Here is a 22,270-nt window from a genome sequence, read left to right on the forward strand (position 1 = left end):
CGTTTTCGACTTTCGAGTTGTGATGAGTGCATGGTTTTCGGGTTTGGATTCGGTGTCGTTTTCGACTCAGGGTGGATAGTTCGCTTTCGACCTTTTGGGTGCCCCGTGCTATGTTTTTCGTTTTCGAGTGCTTCCTTTTCAATACTTCTCCTGCCCTAAAGCTCTAAGAGCAGAGTAAGCAAGCATGCTGATTTAGTTATATGTGCACGTTTACCGGCAGTAAGGCTCATATCTAAATCAGCAGGTATTCTTAAAGCCGTAGACTTCTTCATTTATCTTTACGGGGCGTAATTTCATTTTCCGTTTATTTATAATAATGCAGGAGTCAAAACAACGCGATATCACACAGCTAATAATAGAACGATTTCCGCTATATATTCAAAACTGCAACTGAACCAATCACTTTCCGCGCCTTCGCCAAGTAATCATGATTCTTCCAAACTGCTGTCTTCTCGTCCTGCTGTAATATCTGTATTGTTTTAACGCAGTCTTTTAAATTATTTGCAAAAGGTAAGTTAAGTGCTCCATAGGTTATAGAACAGCTTAGGAACAATCAATTCTATCCTAACATCGCTACTTTGAAACAATGCATTTATGGTCAGATTTTTACTCGAGATCAGGTTGTCCCAAAAGATGCTCTTCTGTTTGCTAAGCTTATCAAAGAAAATCGTGTCACTATATCTTAGAACTCGATTTAAAGATTAAAACCCTTACGTTTTGCTTTTGACACCACAGCTGGTTTTAGTTTTCCTTGAAGTTTAATTCATGCTATATATATATCTTTTTGATTAGTTTGACACTGTGACAAAGGAACGGAAACCAACTGTATGTTTCTAGTACATTGAGGCAAAGAAAGTAGTTCATGAGGCACTGATCATTCCAAGGAAAAAGGTGTGATTCCCTTCGTTACTCGCGTGTTTCTCTTTTTCCTTTTTTAATCAGACTGCAGATTTCGTTGCTTGGTCACGCTGTAAGTGCTATGCTGCAAATGCTGTGTCTTTCTGAGTGACTCAGGAATCGCCGAAAAAGGTGAGTAATGTTCAAGTTTAAATACAGTAACTATTATTTTTTAAGCCTGGGTATTGAGACTAGTTCTCTGTGTTTGACTACAGTTCGCCAACGGCTGTGATTAGAAAACAATATCCTTATATCCAGTAGGCTTTACAAAACAACCGCAACGCCTGCTTGAATTGAACAAATGTTTCAGGCGCTCAACAGTTGATTGAATCTATTGCATCAGTGGTGAAGTAAATTATTGATCGATGTGAGCTTAAATAAGTCCTGCTCGGAGGATGGTCAACTACAGTTTTTATGATAATGGCCGACACTTAATTTACTTTTAAGTTTTCCTATCTGGCAATTTTGCCTCACCAGTCAAGTGTTATGATCCAAAGGCAGAGAGCTCCTAACTCATCATCGTGTTTGATTCATGAGTTTTTCCCGATTTTGATAGGTCTTAGAGTTGTCCAATAAGCCATCTAATTGAGGTTTAGATTAAAAAAGCCGATTTTTTCAGATGTATAAATTTATTTATTATCGTCACAACCGTTATGCTGGAATAACACGAAATAGGTGTCTTTCATATTTAGTCTCTAACGCGCTATACAAACGACTCAATTATCTCAGACTTTCTTGATTTTTACTTACTCGAAACTCCACCATGCATAACTATTTAATTGTCGCTATTCTTTTCTCGTGACAGTTCTCAGTCCCGCCTTATCAATACCGCTCATGTATTTGGTAGCAAAATCTTTCTTCTTTTCTTCAACTACCTTAAGTCATGTGTAGGTAGTTGCGATGTATGACTATCCACTAAGGGACGATTTAAGGGACAAATACCATTATAACATGAATAAGTTGAGTCCATATCATACCTGCGTCGACAGTGTATTCGGAATGTTCAGATATTCAGATTTAAAAGTGGTTTTCGGTGATTTTTTGGGGGAAGTTTGCAGTCTGTAACAGACCTCAATGCCTCCGCCCCTTTCCCATCAAAAAGACTTGGAACATAAAGTATTATGTTCTTACCCCAACGCAATGCAATTCCTTTCTACCTGTGGTGGACTTACGATGTTTTGGCACTGTTTGTAACATCAAAGCTCAAATAGCTCATGAACAAATTATCTAGCTTGCTCACTGAACCACTGATCCTTGGCGTGCATTTATAACTTGTTGTGAACACCCAGTCAATTACGATCAAATAATATGAACGGAACATTCTTTGCTGAATTTGTCATTGTGCTGGATTTTTAGTGATAAGTGACGTTTAGACCTCTCTAATTAAATGAAACGCGTTTTGTCGTATAGCGATTGGTGCGTCAAATGCAAAACAAAAGGGCATGAATGCATAGAGATTCAAGAAGCAAATTTTCAGAAGGAACGTTTGAAGCTCTTGTTCTTTCCAAAGCGTTAGTTCACTATTGTGACAGCATTTCAGCTCACTCGGATTTCATGCGCCATTGTGAATTTTGCAACTGCTGAAGTCGATAGGAATTATTTGATTTTATTTGTTTAATGGTTAAGCAAGTGAAGGAGTGGTTGACTTGTTAAAAAAAGGAGGGGGTAATTCGGAGTTATTGTTAAGCTGTAAAACGCGGACTGAGTATAAAATGCGGATTGAAGGCTGCGGACTAGGCAGGCACTCCATCGCTTTGTTGCCATAGCAACTTCCGTATTGCACTCTGAAACCTTTTTCGCAATCTAACGTATTTATGCTTTCGTCATTAACAAAAAAAAACCACCCAATATTCTGTTTAGTAAATAATAAGTACGTACTTATGTATAAAGTGTGAGATCCAGATGGTGTCTCTCGGGGGACCACCTCTTTGGGTCGCCGGGCTTCTGGCAATCGGCATACAAAAGTAGAAAAGTTATGTAAAATAATATGACCATTCGAAAAGTCGATAATAGATTTTTTTTACAGTTATGTGCTTAGTTACCTGGCCTTTAAATGAATGTGAGGTTGGAGTTGACCTTGTCATGATACAGACCTGCCTGCGGGAAGCGCGCTAGAAAATCTATCCGTGCGGGAAATTTAGGTTATAACGTTACGTCCGTCCGCCCGTAAAGACTGTCGGGGTGGAGGACTAAATTTTTACAGTTTTTGGTGCATGAGGCGGTTTATGTTGATGTCCATAATCTTGTTGATAAATTATTCCTTATATCTTTCTAACAGATGTGTATATGTTTTTCCATTTTTAATATTTATTATTTTATGTTGTATATATCTTAATTATAAGTCTACACCGCCAAGATTAGCTATGCTATTTGCGGTGTACAGTTATATTTATATCTGTATGTGTGTGTGAATAAACAGTTATTTTGTGTGAAATGGGTGTCCAGTTGTGAGCTGCTTTGTTTGACTGTGAAATTGCATTTACTACACTTTAGCAGACCTCTCAACCTCAAAACACCGAAAATCTGGAGACTGATGCCAAGAAATCTGGAGATTTCAGTAAAAATCTGGAGATTGATCGACCGGCAGACAAAACCAAGTAAACACAGGTTCTTAATAAGAGAAAGTGTTTTTTCCTGCTTATAATTTTTCTTAAACATGTGTGGACCTTAACAACACAGGAATAAACTTTATTTTCACAGCTTCAATACTCACAGCTTAAGTCCAGCCAGTGTGTGAGCACTGAGCTGAACTCATTGCTCAGGCCCCAGTTGTTCGAAGGGTGGCTAGCGCTATCCACTGAATAAATCACTATCCACTGGATAACTCAATTGCTTTTGCTAGTGTTTATCCGCTGGATAGTGACTTATCCGGTGGATAGCGTTATCCACCTTTTGAACAACCGAGGCATTATACGCAGTAGCTGCCTTTTAAGGTAATTCCCTTGAAATTGTTCTGCTATCAAACTTTTTTGGAAACTTGGCATAATTAACATTCATGATATAAACATTAAAGAAATGCAATAAAAAAATGGGCACACCATGCTTGTTTACTCGTCAGCAGGCTCTTGAAATGGCCAGGGTATTTTTACTGGTTGTGCGTTAAAAATTCGAATCACCTTCATACAGAATTAAGTCTTGGTTACTTCAAAGACACAATATTTTATTTTGAAAATAAAGCTTCTTTTATTCACATAAGTAGTATTGCTTCATTTACACCATTTTTGATTGCCTGGTTGTGGGAATAGTGCACTTTTTGGGGCAGTTCCGTGGTTAGCTTGAAGTCCTCGCCTTGGCCAAAATACGCCCAGTACGGAACTGTTTTCCAGAAAAATCCGTGTTCTACTATCAAACGTTTTTTCTTCTTCAAATATGTTCTTTATTAGACTGTTCTTAGCAAATACCTGAAAGAAAAATCGGCGGTCACCATGCTCGTTTGAGAGAAAAGGAGCAGCTATTTTGCTATCGGGCTTAGTTTGAGGGAAATCTCTTACGTTTTGTACACGCATGTGCTCATGTGCGCGCGCTAATGACGCGAAAATCGTGCGCAGTAGGGATGCGCAATGCAATATAAAGGAATTACCTTGAGAACTATCCAATAGTTCATCAGGTTCATCAGCAATTTCCACAATTTTGAAAACGTGATCAAAATGCGAGAGACTGGTTATGATGTCCTAATTTCGAACAGGTGTTCTATATATGGTCATGGACGACAGTCTGTCATGGATTGTGTTTCCAGCGAACAGACGGATGAAGAACTGAAAAGCTTCGTTTGTTAAGTTTAACTATAAATTTGCAAAAAATTGACGCAAGAAACTCACCTAAGCAAGCCAAAAATGAAATGCTAAAAAAAAAATTTATTCTTTCAGCTTGCGCCTCTATTTATCGTGGATTTGTCTGTCTCGTCGTGAGACCGTGAGATTGAACTAAAAACCGTGAGTCTCACGACAAAATCGTGAGACTTGAGAGGTCTGCTTTGGGTTGACTTTTTGATTAGTAAAGATTTTTGGTGTGGTTCTGAACTGAAGAGAGAGGGATTAAAGGTTGTCAGTCAAATGGAAAATGTTGTGAAAGAGATTACTGTGCGTGTAATTTCAGTTTTAGTTGTGGATTAAAATTGTTAGTTATTGTTTGCAAGGCTTGTTTGTTTACTGCTGTCAGCTCAGAGGTGTTTTATCTGTTTGATCACTGTAAACTTTACACACTAATGACGGTTAATTTTGTACTTTATGCAGGAGCATAATTATTGCCATAAACACTGTATTACTTTCTGCGGTCAGAAACGGGATCCGCTTTCAGGCTTGGCAAAAACTATATATTGTGTTAAACGGGAACTCCGGGGTAAATTGAAGGTATTATGTATGTTTGACCTCAGGTTTATGTCTCAGTTTTTGATGACACCATTCCCATATCGTTTCATTTAAATTAAATATTGCCCTTGAAAGACGACCGAAAATGCAAATAGAAATCCGCCATCTTGAAAATTGCCCGCGTGTTCAGAAAGCGGTCAGCGCATCATCGTGCATAGTTCTGTGCAATATTTTGTATCGGCGAAGAAGGAGCTTTTGCCTTTATATCATCGTTAAAAGTGGCCGATTCTGGGACGTATTCTAATAAAATCGATGAGAAACATGCCTGCGAAAGTTTTCCAATTCGGCCGTACCAGTTTGAACCGCGTGTGAGCTCTGATGAAGCGGATAGCAACCCTGAAGACGTAGGCAACAAAATGCATGGCAAACGATGAAGAAAAAATGTAATACTGCGAAATTCAGACTGGTATGTTGTACGAGTTATCCGTTAATTGTAATTCTATAACAGACTAAGTGACAAATAAACTCAACACCGTTAAATAAATAAATTGTTATATTGGTCTTTCTGTTTCTTCCTTGTTGCCTTTATAAATCGATTGAAGGCTACTCGATCTATTGCGCAGCTTCATTGCGGCTTTATTCACTCTTTCAAAAACAGCAAAACATTATAACGCAATCCTTGATAATAAACTTTACGTCTTAAGTTTAACGCAATGTTTTAAGGGAATACGCGTGAAGGCAACATTATTTGCTTCTGCTGCCACCAACGCTTACGTTCTCTGTGCATATTTAAATGCTATCCAGGCTAATAGTAGAAAGTCACGAAGAATACAGAGCAATTGCAATGTTAGCTTTTGGTAACGTAGGCGTACATGCAGCAATTGTCAGATTATGGGAAGAGCGGAGGCATGCATATGCTGCCAAGCGCTATTTGTAGGCAGTCTACAGTCTGCAGTCTGCAATCTGCAGTCTTCAGTCTGCAAATGTCAGACACCGGAAGAAGAGTGGGCCCTTGAAGGCTTCCGTTGTGCAGATGAATGAGAAAACAGGTTTTAAACATGTCCATCAATTTAATAAACAAAGAAAAATACAAGTTAGTATCTTTCATGGAAATTATCAGTTAACAACTGGAAACAAGTACTTCAGTTGTGTGTCATAAAAAAACACTTTCTCTAAAAAACTGAAGATTGATGCATGATGCAAGCCGGCAGATGCTTGAGAAGGTGCTTCCTGTAAAAAGGATGACTGCTGCCAATAATATGATTCCCAGGGGCTTCCCTTTAATAACTGGTTGGGATTCCCACAGTTCTGTATGCCCATTATGGCAGGTTAGGACAACTGATAGCATGCTCCCAGTCGTTTTCCTTTTTTGGTCAATGATCACGTCCCCACATTTTGGACACTTTTTCAGTAAATTGTTCAAACAGAAATCAAACACAAGAATTGTTTTTTCACTGTCTGGAGAGCCATCTTCAAATTCACGTTCAGATGACACTATCTCATCATTGGATAACTATTTTTTATCATCTGGTAATAGCCAATGGGGATCTAAATCTTGATCATCATTAATATCCTCACCATTATCATGTATATCCATTTTATCATCGACAAGGACGTCTTGCATTGGCGGTAAGAGGATTGTATCAAACTTGTTAAAATGTCATAGGTTGGAAAAATTGCTGTGGGTGTATCAATGGGATTTAGGGGTGCTGCTATGGCATAATTGAGGTCATGTAGAATCTTACATTTGACAGCATGTGGATTTTGTGGGATATCATCCTCTATAGAAGTAGAGGAGGACAAGTCAATATTTGTAGTACCACATACACCATTATCATTGCCTTTAGTGTTGCACATCTCAGTTTGAACCTCCACACCTTTTAGGGTAATGGGATCAAAACAACATTAAATTTCCACATCATGCATTTCTCGAATTGTAGTAGGCATTTCCAAATTAATGCAGATTGGAGGTTCATTAGTCACTGTATGTGTTATCTGAAGATACATTTCCCTCGATGTCTGCAGCAAGTAGTTCTAAAAGAGCCTAAAAATTAAAATGCGAATATACAAGATAATTCTTTCCACTTTACTACAACTTGAGTGCCTTGAATTTGCCTAAGTTCATTTTGTCATTTCTTCCTGTTTTTTTGAGTGACAAACTTGAAAAACAAACACCGGAAATTACTGATTATAGGCCATTTGTAAGGTCTGCTAACTCTCTACTATTTTTCCAAGTAAACCCAGCATAATATATTTTAAAGCTGGGCGGATGTACACTGAAACTTGTCACGATGAAACCATTGTTTATACATCGGGTAGCGCGATCCCCTCAGTTTCAAAGCGTGTCCAAACATCGACATGTAAGTGGGCAAATTTATTTGATGCATAGCAAAAGAGAAACTAACTGACAAGCACTAACTTCTCGATGCCTTCCTCGCTGAAGGCGAGTTCGCTTAATAACCGCGCCTTCAAGTTTCGCTACGGGGCCGTAGCTAAACAAGGATGGAATTGCATCATCCTTCTAGTCCCTCCTAGATTTTTCCTCAGTTGATTTTGCTTGGAGATCTATCTCGAAACAGCTTGGCATGAAATGATCGCTGCAGACGTAGCTGTTTTCAAGTGGTGGCATTAACTTGTGTCTCATTCTGTCGAGCCATGCCTTCGCGTGATCGTCTTGTGCGCTCCTGTGGTAAGTCACCATGTACGTGTGTTCCCGTTTTTCAAAGTCAGTCGAAGATACAGATACAACGACAGGAATTATAATTTAAGCAAAGTTGAAGAAAGAATAAGCGGATTTTATAAAACCCCGTGGAAAATTGAGGATTCTACGTCACCACGAGCTGCTGATCACTGACCGCGGCTCAAATTTTCTCCAAAATGGCGGATTTCTATTACAGAGGTCAAACATACAAAATAACTTCAATTTTACCCCGAAGTTCCCCTTTAAAGGGAACCTCCACTCTTACTAAAGAATAAGTTTAAACCGAATGAAATTACGTTTACAAACAAATTTGTTCGAATTTTGTTTTTAAAACATTATTTATATCAAGAAAAGTGAATTTGAAAATCGCTTATTTTCACTTTCGAATTTCGTGGGCGCCGCCATCTTAAATAATTGTGAAGTGTTACGGTTGCCCTATTGTTTTGACACCAAGAGTTTTTGTCTAATAACAATAGGGAAATAATTATTCAAGATGGCGGCGCCCGCGAAAATTGAAAACAAAAATAGGCGATTCTAAAACTTATTTGTTTCGGATACAACACTTTCTTTGAAAATACTTTAGACGGACTTGACTGTAACCGTTATTTCCTGTGATTTAAAGTTATTTTTTTGTTGAAGTGGAGGTTTCTTTTAATGATGTTCTCATGCTAATAAGTTAGAAGCAGCGCGGTTTCTATCAAAACAGGGTCAACTCTACCCTCACTTTCATTGACAAGCCAGGTAACTATACTAAGTACACAACTGTAAAATGGTCTACTCCGCTACTTTTAATTTCAAAACAAACGGCTTTTGATACTCACTGAAATTTTTGCATGGCTAATACCCGAACGAAGCGAACATAACTTGGCAAGGATGAAAATTTAAAAATACGCATGGAAAAATTCTACAGTGGTTCTCAAACTTAAAAAAGTAGGACTGAGTGGTAAGATGCGTAATGAACAACTATGGACAATTTTCAGTACCATCGATTACACCATTACGAGAGAATGACTTGGTAACACAGAATGCATTATATTCGATAATCTTTTATTACTGTAAAAAGCAGATTAAACATCAAGCGTCTTTGCCTTTCTTTCCTTCCAGCTTCATCCTTGATTTGACATTGGACCATCTCATCGAAAAAGTTTTAATTGTCATTTAGTTATTGAAGGATGGTAGATAGAAAGTTAGAAGCTGTAGAGCAGCGAATGCTAGAGCTTGCCATTGCGATAAGTGTAGAAGACAGGTATCGTGAAGGAAGCGCTCATTTTCATCTAGGCGATACTTACCTCAACCTACCTAATTATCAACAGGCCAAAAAACATTTTGCACAAGCGTTACGTATTTTCCAAGAAACAGGCTGCAGGGGTGAGGAGGGCTCAGCCTATGGAAATCTGGGAGTTGCCTATCGAAATCTAGGTAATTTTAAACAAGCCATTGAGTACTTAGAAAAACATCTTAGTATTGCTAAAGAAGTAGGGGATAGGGTTGGAGAGGGATCAGCCACTGGAAATCTGGCAATTGCTTATGGCAATCTAGGTAATTTTAAACAAGCCATTAAGTACTACGAAAAACATCTTAGTATTGCAAGAAAAATAGGGGATAGGGCTGGGGAGGGATCAGCTACAGGAAATATGGGAATTGCCTATGGCAATCTAGGTAATTTTAAACAAGCCATTGAGTATTACGAAAAACATCTTAGTATTGCTAAAGAAGTAGGGAATAGGGCTGTGGAGGGATCAGCCTATGGAAAGCTGGGAAATGCCTATCTTAGTCTAGGTAATTTTAAACAAGCCATTGAGTATCACGAAGAACATCTTAGCATTGCTAAAGAAGTAGGGGATAGGGCTGGGGAGGGATCAGCCTATGGAAATCTGGGAGTTGCCTATAGCAGTCTAGGTAATTTCAAACAAGCCATTCAGTACGTCGAAAAACATCTTTGCATTGCTAAAGAAGTAGGGGATAGGGTTGGGGAGGGATCAGCCTATGGAAATCTGGGAGTTGCCTATCGAAATCTAGGTAATTTTAAACAAGCCATTGAGTATCACGAAGAACATCTTAGTATTGCTAAAGAAATAGAGAATAGGGCTGTGGAGGGATCAGCCTATGGAAATCTGGGAGTAGCCTATCAAAATCTAGGTAATTTTAAACAAGCCATTGAGTACTTCGAAAAACATCTTAGTATTGCTAAAGAAATAGGGGATAGGGCTGGAGAGGGATCAGCTTATGGAAATCTGGGAATTGCCTATGACAATCTAGGTAATTTCAAACAAGCCATTCAGTACATTGAAAAACACCTTAGCATTGCTAAAGAAGTAGGGGATAGGGCTAGGGAGGGATCAGCCTATGGAAATCTGGGAAATGCCTATATAAGTCTCGGTAATTTTAAACAAGCCATTGAGTACTCCGAAAAACATCTTAGTATTGCTAAAGAAGTCGGTAATAGGGCTGGGGAGGGATCAGCCTATGGAAATCTGGGAATTGCCTATCGCCATCTAGGTAATTTTAAACAAGCCATTGAATACATCGAAAAACATCTTAGCATTGCGAAAGAAGTAGGGGATAGGGCTGGGGAGGGATCAGCCTATGGAAATCTGGGAGTTGCCTATAGCAGTCTAGGTAATTTTAAACAAGCCATTGAGTACTCCGAAAAACATCTTAGTACCGCAAAAGAAGTAGGGGATAAGGGTGGGGAGGGATCAGCCTATGGAAATCTGGGATCTGCATATTTTAGCCTAGGTAATTTTAAACTAGCCACTGAGTACTTCGAAAAAGATCTTAGTATTGCTAAAGAAATAGGGGACAGGGCTGGAGAGGGATCAACTTATGGAAATTTGGGAAGTGCCTATCACAATCTAGGTAATTTCAAACAAGCCATTCAGTACATCCAAAAACATCTTAGCATTGCTAAAGAAGTAGGGGATAGGGCTGGGGAGGGATCAGCCAATGGAAATCTGGGAAATGCCTATCTTAGTCTGGGTAACTTTAAACAAGCCATTGAATACTATGAAAAACATCTTAGTATTGCTAAGGAAGTAGGGGATAGGGATGGAGAGGGATTCGCCTATGGAAATCTGGGAAATGCCTATCCCAAGATAGGTGATTTTAAAAAAGCCATGGAGTACTGCGAAAAAAATCTTAGTATTGCTAAAGAAGTAGGGAATAGGGCTGTCGAGGGATCATCCTATGGAAAGCTGGGAAATGCCTATTTTAGGCTAGGTAATTTTAAACAAGCCATTGAGTACTACGAAAAAGGTCTTCGTATTGCTAGAGAAGTAGGGGATAGGGCTGGGGAGGGATCAGGCTATGGAAATCTGGGAAATGCCTATCTTAGACTAGGTACTGTTAAAAAAGCCATTGAGTACTACAAAAAACATCTTAGTATTGCTAAAGAAGTAGGGGATAGGGCTGAGGAGGGATCGGGCTATGGAAATCTCGGAAGTGCCTATTTTCGACTAGGTAATATTAAACAAGCCATTGAGTACTACGAAAAACGCCTTAGTATTGCTAAAGAAGTAGGGGATCGGGCTGGGGAGGGATTAGCCTGTAGAAATCTGGGAAGTGCCTATATTAGGCTAGGTAATTTTAAACCAGGCATTGAGTACTGCGAAAAATATCTTAATATTTCTAAAGAAGTAGGGGATAAGGCTGGTGAGGGATCAGCCTATGGAAATCTAGGAGTTGTCCATGGCTGTCTAGGTAATCTTAAACAAGCCATTAAGTACTACGAAAAACATCTTAATATTTCTAAAGAAGTAGGGGATAGAGCCGACGAGGGATCAGCCTATGGAAATCTTGGAAATGCCTATCTTAATCTAGGTAATTTTACACAAGCCACTGAGTACTACGAAAAACATCTTAGTATTGCTAAAGAAGTAGGGGATAGGGTTGGGGAGGTATCAGCTTATGGTAATCTGGGAAATGCATATCTTAAACTGGGTCATTTTAAGGAGGCCATGGAGTACCACGAACACAGTCTTAGTATTGTCAAAGAAATTGGAGACTGTCTAGAAGAGGGAATCGCGTGGTATAGGCTAGGCCATGATCATGAATTGTCGGGTTCCTTGAGTAATGCACTTAGTTGTTATCGTTTAAGTATAAAATTTTTTGATGAGACAAGGCATAGTCTGAGGTCAGAAGATGAATGGAAAATAAGTTTTCGTGATTCTCATTGCGCGTCCTACACTGCTCTGTGGAGGACACTCTTGAATAATGGAGAGATTGAAGAAGCTTTGTATGCTGCTGAGAAAGGTCGAGCGCAGGCTTTGATGGATATTTTGAAAGAACAATACGGCATTGACTCTCAGTCATTCTTTGCACTTGCTCCGAAGCAAACTCTATCAGCTGCATTAGAACTTTTACCTTCACAAGCCGTTTTTGTGGCACTTGACAAGGACAAGATCACATTATGGGTGCTAAGAAAAGATAGCAAGATCAGCTTTCGACAAAACGAAATCGCGAACGGAAGTGCTGACTTGTTGATGGGAACTATTTTGAAAGGGATCGGCGTGGGGGATGGTGTCAGATGCGAGAATCGTTCTTTGGATCCCCTACGCAGTGACCTGTCCTGCAGAAGAAAATCTATCAGTGAGAAAACAGTTCTATCATCTTCATCCACCGTTAACTCTTTACAACCGTTGTATGATGTCTTACTCGCGCCAATTGCAGACTTGCTCCAGGGAGATGAGTTAATCGTCGTTCCCGATGGACCATTTTGCTTGGCTCCATATTCTGCATTGAGTGAATCTATCAGGATCCGCACCGTTCCTTCGTTGACCGCTTTCAATGTGATCGTTGGTGCACCTGAAGACTTCCACAGTAAGACTGGAGCACTGCTTGTAGGTGATCCGTGGTTGAAGGAAGTTACTAACAAGAAAGGAGAGCCCATTTTGGAACAGCTTCCTTTCGCAAAACAAGAAGTAGAAATGATTGGAGAACTTCTGCGGACAACACCATTGACTGGAAAAAGTGCCACAAAAGCTGAAGTGCTGAAAAGTATGAAGTCAGTTGCTTTAGTTCACATTGCAGCACATGGATGCCCTAAAACGGGAGAAATTGCTTTAGCCCCAAATACCGAACGGAAATCGCCAGTTCCCAAAGAGGAAGACTTCATTTTGAAAATGTCGGATGTTCAGACAATTTCTCTTCGAGCAAGACTGGTTGTGCTGAGCTGTTGTCACAGTGGCCGGGGCGAAGTGAAATCTGAGGGAGTGGTGGGAATTGCGAGGGCTTTCCTGTGTGCTGGAGCTCGGTCTGTTTTGGTGTCACTCTGGGCAATTGATGACGAGGTAACGATGCTGTTCATGAGGCGCTTCTACCAGCACCTACTAGATGGGAAAAGCGCAAGTGCAGCTCTTCAACAAGTAATGAAATCTTTTCGAGAGTCAAAGCAGTATTGTGCCGTAAAGCACTGGGCGCCATTTGTACTGGTTGGCGATGATGTCATGCTGGAATTTCCGAAAAAATGGTAGGTGAAGTTCGAGTTTAACTCAGAAAACAAGAGTACTTTCAAAGTGGAAAACTGACGATAGGAATCAAACAGGCCTAAGACGTCATGATAACGAGATGCTAGCTTCGTAGTGTAAACAATTCAAAGTTTCCTCTAACACGCTTTTGTCAATAATGTAATTTCCACGTGCCTATCACGCATGTACACAGAAGCATAAAGGATACATTTCACATTGGTGGACAAACTGTTTTCGTTCAGCCTTTTGTGGCTTTTTGTTAACTGGTGAAGATGGATCATTTATCACCTCATGATGATGTCTCTTTTTGTGTTTCCGTTCTTCCATAGATCTCTGAACGTCCTCTTTTGTGAGGAATTCTAAGACAGCATCGTCCTGCACGTAGCCGTTGGCATCGGCGCATTTTGTGTGCTCGAAAGAACCAGCTAGCTATATTTAGAGCTGTTTCTATTTTTTTCCTCTTCCAGAATCGATGTCGAAGATGCAAGAAGACTACCGCAGTGATTGCTGAACTTTCTAAAAAATGTAGAACGGGTTAACAATCATGGTTATGCCAGTAGAACAAGCTCGAAAGGTTTAGTAGAAGTTTACTGCGTTAACAAAACCAACAGACTGAGATTATTGTAAGTGAAATATAATTATGACAGAAAAGCTTAGATCCTTAGTAAAGTGCTAGTTTTACCCATTATTTCGATACAACGCTTCTCATATACTTAAAACAGCAGCGTTGCTCCAATGGCGATCAAAATCATAGTTGAGTAGCTAAAAATCATGCTTGATTTATTTCTTTGAAACTGTTTTCGTTGTAGGAGTGTAAGCCAGTGTCGAAAGAAAAGATAAACAACACTTCTGCTGATGACCCTTAACATCAGGCTTCTACCATGATAAAGAAAAAGAAACATTTGCAAGATTTAATGATCACAAAATAGAAAGGAAACAACGAGTGAATTTTTTTCCTATTGTTCTCCTGCATAAAAAATGATTGAAACCATCAGCAACAAAGAAGACGTTTTTCTTTTCTTAATAAATTTCTTTCTTTATGGGGCTTACTCCCTCGAGTTATCGGTGGTGTTTTTAAGCGAAGTGAAAGAATGTGTTTGCATTCCGCCGAAAGTAGTTCAATTCGTGGAATAATCATTGGGGAACCAAAAAATCCGCTGCAAAGTTTGAAAAAAATTATCCGCCACATATTCATAGCCACCTTCACAATAAGAAAATTTTAAGGTGGCGCTGAATCCACTGCGGAATTTTTTTTTACATATTTGCAGAGATTTTTATCTTAGCTTGCTAACCACTCTTCGGCAATAAAATATAGTGGTCACCGAGTTCGTTTCTGAGATATAAGCATTTGAAGACAAAATATAAGAAATTTTCAAGATGACTTTTGTGTGGCCATGGCAAGCTATTACTTCAGATCATTAAGTGCATCTTATTAAGAAATGATTGGTGTTTCATTTGGTGCCGTAATATTCGCTGTTACGCCGCAACAGTTGGGTAGGGTCAATCCTTCCAAATAGTACAGTTGGTTGAAAGTGTTGGTTTGAGCCCCCTCAAAGAAAGAGAGGCTACTGGTAGCCTATAATGTGGCCTTTAATTTAGAATATTTTCGTTGCAAGGACCAAACTGATGAGATTTGAATATCCGAGTTATGTAACGCAACCGAATGTTAACGTTACGTTTTAAACAGGAAGTCAACCTAATTTAATAGAAGTCTCTGTTGCATTTTGCGTTTTTTCGTGCAACTTCTCTTGACACGCCATAGCGAGATAAGTTGCAAGTTTTACCCCGTTTACAACTGCCAACAACAAGGTGAAACAAATTGAAGAACTCTTCGCGGAAAGTAGAATCCATTGTCACTTTACGTATTGGTTTGCGCAAATTAGCAACGAAGTTTTCAAGTACTGCTTTCTGTGAAATCTGTCCTTCAACTTGTGATGCAACGGCTCGCGTCATCAGCCAATGAAAATGTTCCTTTAACCTCGTGAGATAATCGAAAGCCAGGCAAATTGCAAAAAACGTTGCCCAGTGTACCAACTGTCAACCGAATAGCTTTGCAATGTGGACGAAAATTGCTGAGTGTAACAGAGCCTTAATGGGTCAAGTAAGTAAGGAAACCATCTAACGTTGGATAAGACAGTCACCTCCATTTGCTTATCACATAAAACACTTGGCAAAGCGATATAAAAACACGAGGCATTAAGCACCCTGTAAACGAACAGTTTTAAAATCGCGGATTATTAAAATGTAATAACATTTGAAGTGTATATCTACAGTTTGTAGTTTTGGGCACCGATTTTAAAAGGGTTTCCTTTCAAGGGTGTTTCCTTTTCGATAGCTTCGGTGTTGATACTATCCAAAAAAGACGACAACGGTGTGCTTTCAAAGGCCAGCTTTTGCATGGTTTTCAATTGCTGCTACGTCCATGAAAACAGGGATTTCTTTTCGTCCTGGTGTAAACATAAAAACAAACAGTTTTAAGTTGAGCCACAAACAAAGTCTGGAAAAGTTAAGTCGTCAAAATGAAGCCGAATATGCTACAACAAAAGAGGATTTGTTTGGGGTGCCAATATGACTGTCATTTTATTTTTTGCTACAAATCGTTTATACGTTGTCGAATTGTGAGTTTGGGTTGCCTGTGAAACAAATTACACACTCCGTGTTAAAACCATACGCAACTAGATCAAAACAAAAGATCAAACCCTTTACTGAAGAACTCTTCCCTTGAATAATGAAGCAAAAATTGACAACAAGCTTTCTTTTAATAATTCTTGACTAACTAGAATTAGTCAACTTTCCAATTGTTTTTTACCTAAGTGTGCAGAGTTGAGTGCTTGAAATAAATATAAATAGCCAGACAACAGACTTCCGACTTTAATAAACACAGATCCACTCAGGGTGTTCGATTCCCTCTCTGACTTTGTTAAACTCATATCCAACCAGAAAAAGTTACCACAGAATTTGCCATTTGGTTTCAATGCTGTACAAAACATCACAGTTAGTAAAATATTAGAAATCCAGCTCACTTTGATATCCGACGGCTCGACGGGCGAAAGGTGCAATTGTTTAAATGCGAAGTCCATTATTCGTCGCTTTTAAGGTTCCAGGTATTCACTTTCACGGCTTGTGTTGTTTATCGGATTGACTTTCCACCCTTGAGCTCCGCATAGCTTTATTTTGTATAAAGATCCAGTAAAACGTGATTCGCGTTACATCGGGTTCGCCGCCATTCCAGGTTAATTAATTGTTCTACTGTGTCTAGCGGATAAAATCTACTCCCCTCTACTACCCCCTGAAACCTTCTAAAGATATGCACAGAATGCTCCAGAAACGAAGGCAATACTTTCTAGGGCAGTGACAGGATTCCGTGCTGGCAGAGATCTCTTTTCTTTTGCGTTCGCTGTGCTGACGAGTACTAACTATCAAGCGGTTCATCCGACAACTGTTCACGTTTAAAGAAAACATACCTTTCAAAAGTCTCATTTCGTGCCGGTACACAACGCTCTTCGAACTTTTAGAGTACCTGGTCGATCTTCAGAGCGTCTAAAGAATTATCGTATTTGAAAGTGTTATATATGGATTTGATTTTAGCGCTGTACAAATAAAGTTATTGTTATTGTTAGTTATTGTCTATCCCTTCTTTGCCGATAACATTTAACAGCGACGCCACCCGAACTTCTTGTCATTTCTTGTGAATACCAGCCGCGCGCTAACTCGTAAAAGTTCCATTCAGGACGAAACGATTTCCAATTTTCCCCTTGATGCAAAAGATAAGAAAGATTGAGTGGGGAAGGAAGCTTTGCTGTAGTGCTGATAGCTGCCATTGATGCAATGTACAGCGATCGATCTGTGAAACGCCGATGTCCTAGCAGAATTGGACCCCCGGGGGACAAAATCCGCTAGCGGATTAGGTCCCCCCGGGGGATTAAATTCCCCCGGGGGACTCAGTAAACCCGCTAGCGGAATAGGTCCCCCTTCTCGCTTTTGGAGTTCCGATTACAGCTTATTGAATTGTTTATTGCTTTTGCGTGGGGAAACTGACCGATACCATAAAGCTTAACTCTTTGAGAAAAAGACCAGATCGGTTAATTTTTTCAGGAAAGGTTGTTTAAGCATCCACGGTGGCATTTCGTAAAGTAGATGCGAACTTTAACTCCTCAGTTTCTGAAAGAATCTTATTAAATCTTGCACTAGGAACTCATTGAATTGTCGTGTTCATTTTTTAATCACAGAGATGTCAGACTTAAACTTCATACAGTTAAAGTTTGTCAAAAGAATGTTTATTTTCACGGGGGTCCAAATCCGCTGGCGGGACTGGGGCCCGTTTCTCGAAACTGACACTGGCTTGTTTTGACAAGCTGTTCTTTTGACATGTTTTCAAGACAACTAAAAGCAAAATGATTGCGAAGTTTGATAGCTTAAAATCCCTCCGTTCATAAGATACAGAAAGAATTGTGACACCCAATAAGGGCCCGAAAAGTTTCGGGACTTTCGAGAAACGTGCCCCTGGACCGAGAGGTCCAAATCCGCTGGCGGAGCTGGACCGGGGGGTTCAAATCCGCTGTGACACCGACTCGAACGCAAACTATAGACTCCACAGTCTACCAATTAACCCATTTACTCCCAGGGGTTCCCCCTTGACGAGTAAAATCGTCTGGCGTTAGACAGAGTAAAATGCTAAGTCTGGCCGGTTTAGGCAGGTTTGGATGTCAATGGGTTAATGGGCACATTTTTCAGTGAGTGATTAAGAACAAACAAAATACTGACTTCGAAGCTGCGAAGTGATCTTCAAACTTCTGATTCCATGTTACGATCTACGTAGGACACCGAGCAGCGTGCAAAGGCTTCTAAACACAAAAATTAGTTATAATGGCGTTCGGTCAGTGAAAACTACATAAGACTTCGCACTTGGTCCGGGTCACGTGACGATTATCATAAACAGGACCTCAACTGACTCAAGACAAGAGATTATGATCTCTCAGAGGCTCAGTTTCTCGCATGATCCAGGTCACCCAACGATGAATTTTAACTTAAAACCTCAGAGAGAAGTTTCTTATTTCTTTGTAATGGATAAAGACGGTTTTAAGACATATTTTTTCAGCTAGAAAACTTTGATCTATTCGGCCTTCGTAGCTGAAACCTGAAGGGCGGGAAAGTTTAAGGGAATAAAATACCTCTCTCAGAAATTGATAGCTTTAAGGTACCTTCCAAGCAAACTTGCCTACGAACTGTTTGCTTCCCGAAAATGCTAGGTGACCTTTTTGAGTGCCAAATATGGCGAAAAGAGACTTTCCAAAAACTTAAGGGACCTTTTTTCTTAAGTTGTGAATCTTTTAGATGATGTTTCAGTAACTCGACTGTTTTTGGCAAGTGTTGAAAAGTCTTCCGTTGTGTGCCCCTGATAATCACTCGCACTTTTACCACCACTGGTTAGCCCAATATGATAAGACGCCAGTATGCTAAGCGAGAGGTCGTGGGTACAAAATCACGACCACTCAAGGTCCTAAAAAGCTGAGCAGAGGGTGCTGCCTTTGTTCCCTGCTAGAAGAGTTCTCTTTTCTTCTGCGTTCGCTGGGCTGAAGAGTACGGGAAAATAGACCTCTCTCATGGGTCGAAACTCATTGTGTTGAGCATGCGCGGCGGTTGCTTAGCGACCAATTCCTCACGTGATACTTCATGTTGTGTGGGCTCGCTTAACAACAGCGAAATTGCTGTAAAGGAATGCGCGGGACACAGCGGGCTAAAGTCACTTTCACTGGCGAAAAATGTCTGCGCATGAGTCGCGCGATATGTCACGTGACGCGTTTCCGGGACGATCATTGGCTCTCGTGAAAAAAACACTCCCGAGGAGAACAGAAAAATGGCTGCCTTTTGAGAATCGGTAGCTTGTTGGTTTCCGTTCTTTTTAGAGCGATCAAGGCTAGTTTTAACGCCAGTTTCAAGTGGAATGTATTCTTAGAGAACGTCTATGTTGTGTAAATCGTTTAAAAGTCCAATCCAACGAGCATCCTCGGAAAATTTGCTCCTGGAAAATTTTATTTCGTGGGAAAAGAGCTGCGAAACAGGTGAGTTTTTTACGCAATTTTTGATGTGGAAAGTTTGTTGCCACCGGGTACAAAAAGTTACTGTAATGTACAGAAAGGAGGATTCCTAAGGTTTCCGTTCATGTGTGAATTGGCTTGTACCAGGTGGCAGGGAAGTGGTAATATTGTTCAACGTGAAGGTTATTTTTTTCTGCGGTACACCTTACGATCGGCACCTCTACATGAATGATCAATGATTCGATCAGATATGAATTTGATTTTTACTGTGATTGTCTCATTGGGAACGTAACCCTAGTATCAAATAGTTTAAATAGCTGCTTTTAAGGTCATTTATATTCCCTTTTCTGGTGAATGTCTAAGTTATTATACTTTTTAGCAGTCACAACTCAACGATCCTTGCGTTCAAGTACATGTAGTTGCCAAGTTATGGATTTGCAATTAATTTGAGTTTAAAATCAAAATCAAAATCCATGTTAGTTAAAATAATTTTTGGAAGAACAGACGCGTAGGTACAGATGTATATAGGTATCTATAGATTCAGGTTTTTTTAGACTATTGTTTTCTGGAAGCATTAATGATGTAATTTTGGTTTTAGGGGACTGTCATGTGTTGTTGGATCAAGGAAATTCTGTTTTGAGTCACGTATGGTTGACAGTGGATAGTTGTTCCTGAAAAGGCTGAAAGGAAGCTTTATTGCCTTGGACTTTTTTTGCTTACACCCCACATGTTTGTTCTTTTCTTACATGGCAAAATTTATTAATATATTATGTGATTTGTAGCTGCAGCTAGAAACAGTGTCCCATGCATAAGGTCTCATTGGGGTTGATGGCAGTAAAATAATTTTGGTAAAAATATGTTTAAAGTTTTTATCATAACTTCTCATCTTGGTCCTGCGGGACTTTAAACATGCTCTACCATTTTACACAAGGAACTTGTCAATCAACTGTTACCTTTTGGTGTATTTGCAATATGATATTTTGGATAGCAATAATATATTTTTCTGATCCCTTATGTGTAGATATCCTATGTCTGTCACATAGTTAGTTTTAAGCTTTTTATTTCCTGTAGTGTATCTTTATTATAGTTAGCACATGACCCCACAAGCATGTGTTATTGCTTTAATATTGATTGTGTTTGAATAAAGGATATTGTTGTCTTGTCTTGTAGATAATGCAAAACAGCCTCAGTTGTATTTGCATTATTTCTGAATGTTACTTTTAAAGGGCAAACCATTAAAAAGTGTACAAAGTTTGCAGGAGTTCAGGAAAAATATTCAAAATATTCATTGATTTGAAGTTCCTGAAGCAGGTAAATCTTGTAATGAAGAGTTTACGCAACCATATTTGGAATATATGGCATTTCTTTTTGGGAATGTTCAAGTCCACAGAATTCATTTTCTTTATGTTGAGAAGTACTGACTGTTGACTCCATGGGGTTCCCCATTGACAAGTAAAATCATCTGGTGTTAGACAGAGCAAAATACTCTGGGTTTAGACAGAGTAAAATACCAAGTATGGCCGGTTTAGGGGTGAAAGGGTTAAAGTGCGATCATTACTTTGACTTTCTTTCTTCATTTGAACCAAAACAAAAGTGACTAATCATCACCTCCACCATTGCTATACAACGGCTTTGGCTTTTAGAACAAAGTATCAAAGTTGAAGCTGGTGGCTCAAGGAGTAAACTTTGCAAAAACGTTAGGTTAAAAATACTTATATGGTATTTGAGTATTATTGTAGAACAAATTTGCATAATATCGTTTAAGTCATTAAATCAATGAGAATCCAAATATGAGGATGCAGTTTGCTCAGGAGGGGTCTTTTTTTTTTTTAAACAACCCTTAAAGGTAACAGAATCTTGTTTTCTGGATGTAGGCTAAAGAAATCTGACCCCTTAGGGGAACCAGTTCTACGTAAATTGACAAATGACTGGCATTTTATAATTCATAACACTTAGGTAAAAGCTACTTGCTTGCTTACCAAATTTTTCTACAGTTCCATTCATTTTTCAGATTGATAGCCTTAAATGTACTGCAGCAACTCTGCCCGCTGTTTGGTCTCAGTATCATAAGTACCCCCTTGGGGTAGTTTGTTCACTTCACCACCATTGTTTAACCCTATCCAGGGACTAAAGCAAGGATGGAAATTGATTACAGCTTAAATAAATTGGACCACTTTCCACTTTTTTTACTTCTTACACTTACTGCATTCAACTTTAATTTATTCATCCTTTGAAATGGTAGGAATGCTTACTATTATTTACAGCAATTGCTAAAAAATTCATTGCATCTAATGTTGAAATATTTTTTACATATGAGTCTTAAGTATTTATGAGTCAATGAGTCATGAGTCAATGAGTTAGTGCAGTTACCCTAACCCATAAAATGAAAGCTAAAATTTCATAGAGTGCTTAGGCCTAATCACTGAAACGAGGGCTTAGGCTTGATCAATAAATTATTGCTATATTGACTGTGAGTCTCATTGACTCATGACTCATTGACTAATTGACTCATAAATCATGGGACCTCTTTACATATGGAAAGGTAACAGGAGTTATTTCTGTGAAGTCTTATCCAGAAAACTGCAACATGGGATTATGTCCCTTTCAAATGTAGCTTTGTATGCTTTTGCTCAATGTCTTTGAACGATTATTACGGAAATATGAAGTTATGGTTTTTCTTAAAGTTAAATCTAATGCAAGGGGATCAAAATTATTGAAGCAGCTGTGTTGCAACCAGAGTCCGCAAAGAGAGATTAGATAATTTGTTGTACTGGAAGTACTTAGTAGGCCAGCGTGAAATTTGTGAAGAGTCTTGGAGGGTGGCACTGAATCACCTTCAACAAGTTTTCTAAACTTTGAAAA

The 22,270-nt window shown here is 39.3% G+C and overlaps 1 protein-coding gene across 3 annotated transcripts; it reads left to right on the plus strand.

Moving 5' to 3' along the window:
• The first annotated feature begins 415 nt into the window (after window positions 1-415).
• LOC138010868 (tetratricopeptide repeat protein 28-like) lies at window positions 416-16,232 on the plus strand. Of its 3 annotated transcripts, none has more exons than XR_011124577.1 (4): window positions 416-510; window positions 943-1,029; window positions 3,391-3,494; window positions 4,281-4,321. XR_011124577.1 is itself a non-coding variant. In XM_068857894.1 (4 exons), coding segments are annotated over exons 3-4 (4,296 nt in total). In that variant the 5' UTR covers window positions 416-510; window positions 943-1,029; window positions 9,010-9,077; the 3' UTR covers window positions 13,839-16,232. The 3 variants fall into 3 exon arrangements, 1 of the variants encoding a protein (XP_068713995.1); XM_068857894.1 differs by lacking the exons at window positions 3,391-3,494; window positions 4,281-4,321 and adding exons at window positions 9,010-13,372; window positions 13,838-16,232; XR_011124576.1 differs by lacking the exon at window positions 4,281-4,321 and having other exon boundaries at window positions 3,391-4,084.
• Window positions 16,233-22,270: the final 6,038 nt, after the last annotated feature.

Source organism: Montipora foliosa, chromosome 7, assembly GCF_036669935.1.
Source record: "Montipora foliosa isolate CH-2021 chromosome 7, ASM3666993v2, whole genome shotgun sequence".
NCBI lineage: Eukaryota > Metazoa > Cnidaria > Anthozoa > Scleractinia > Acroporidae > Montipora > Montipora foliosa.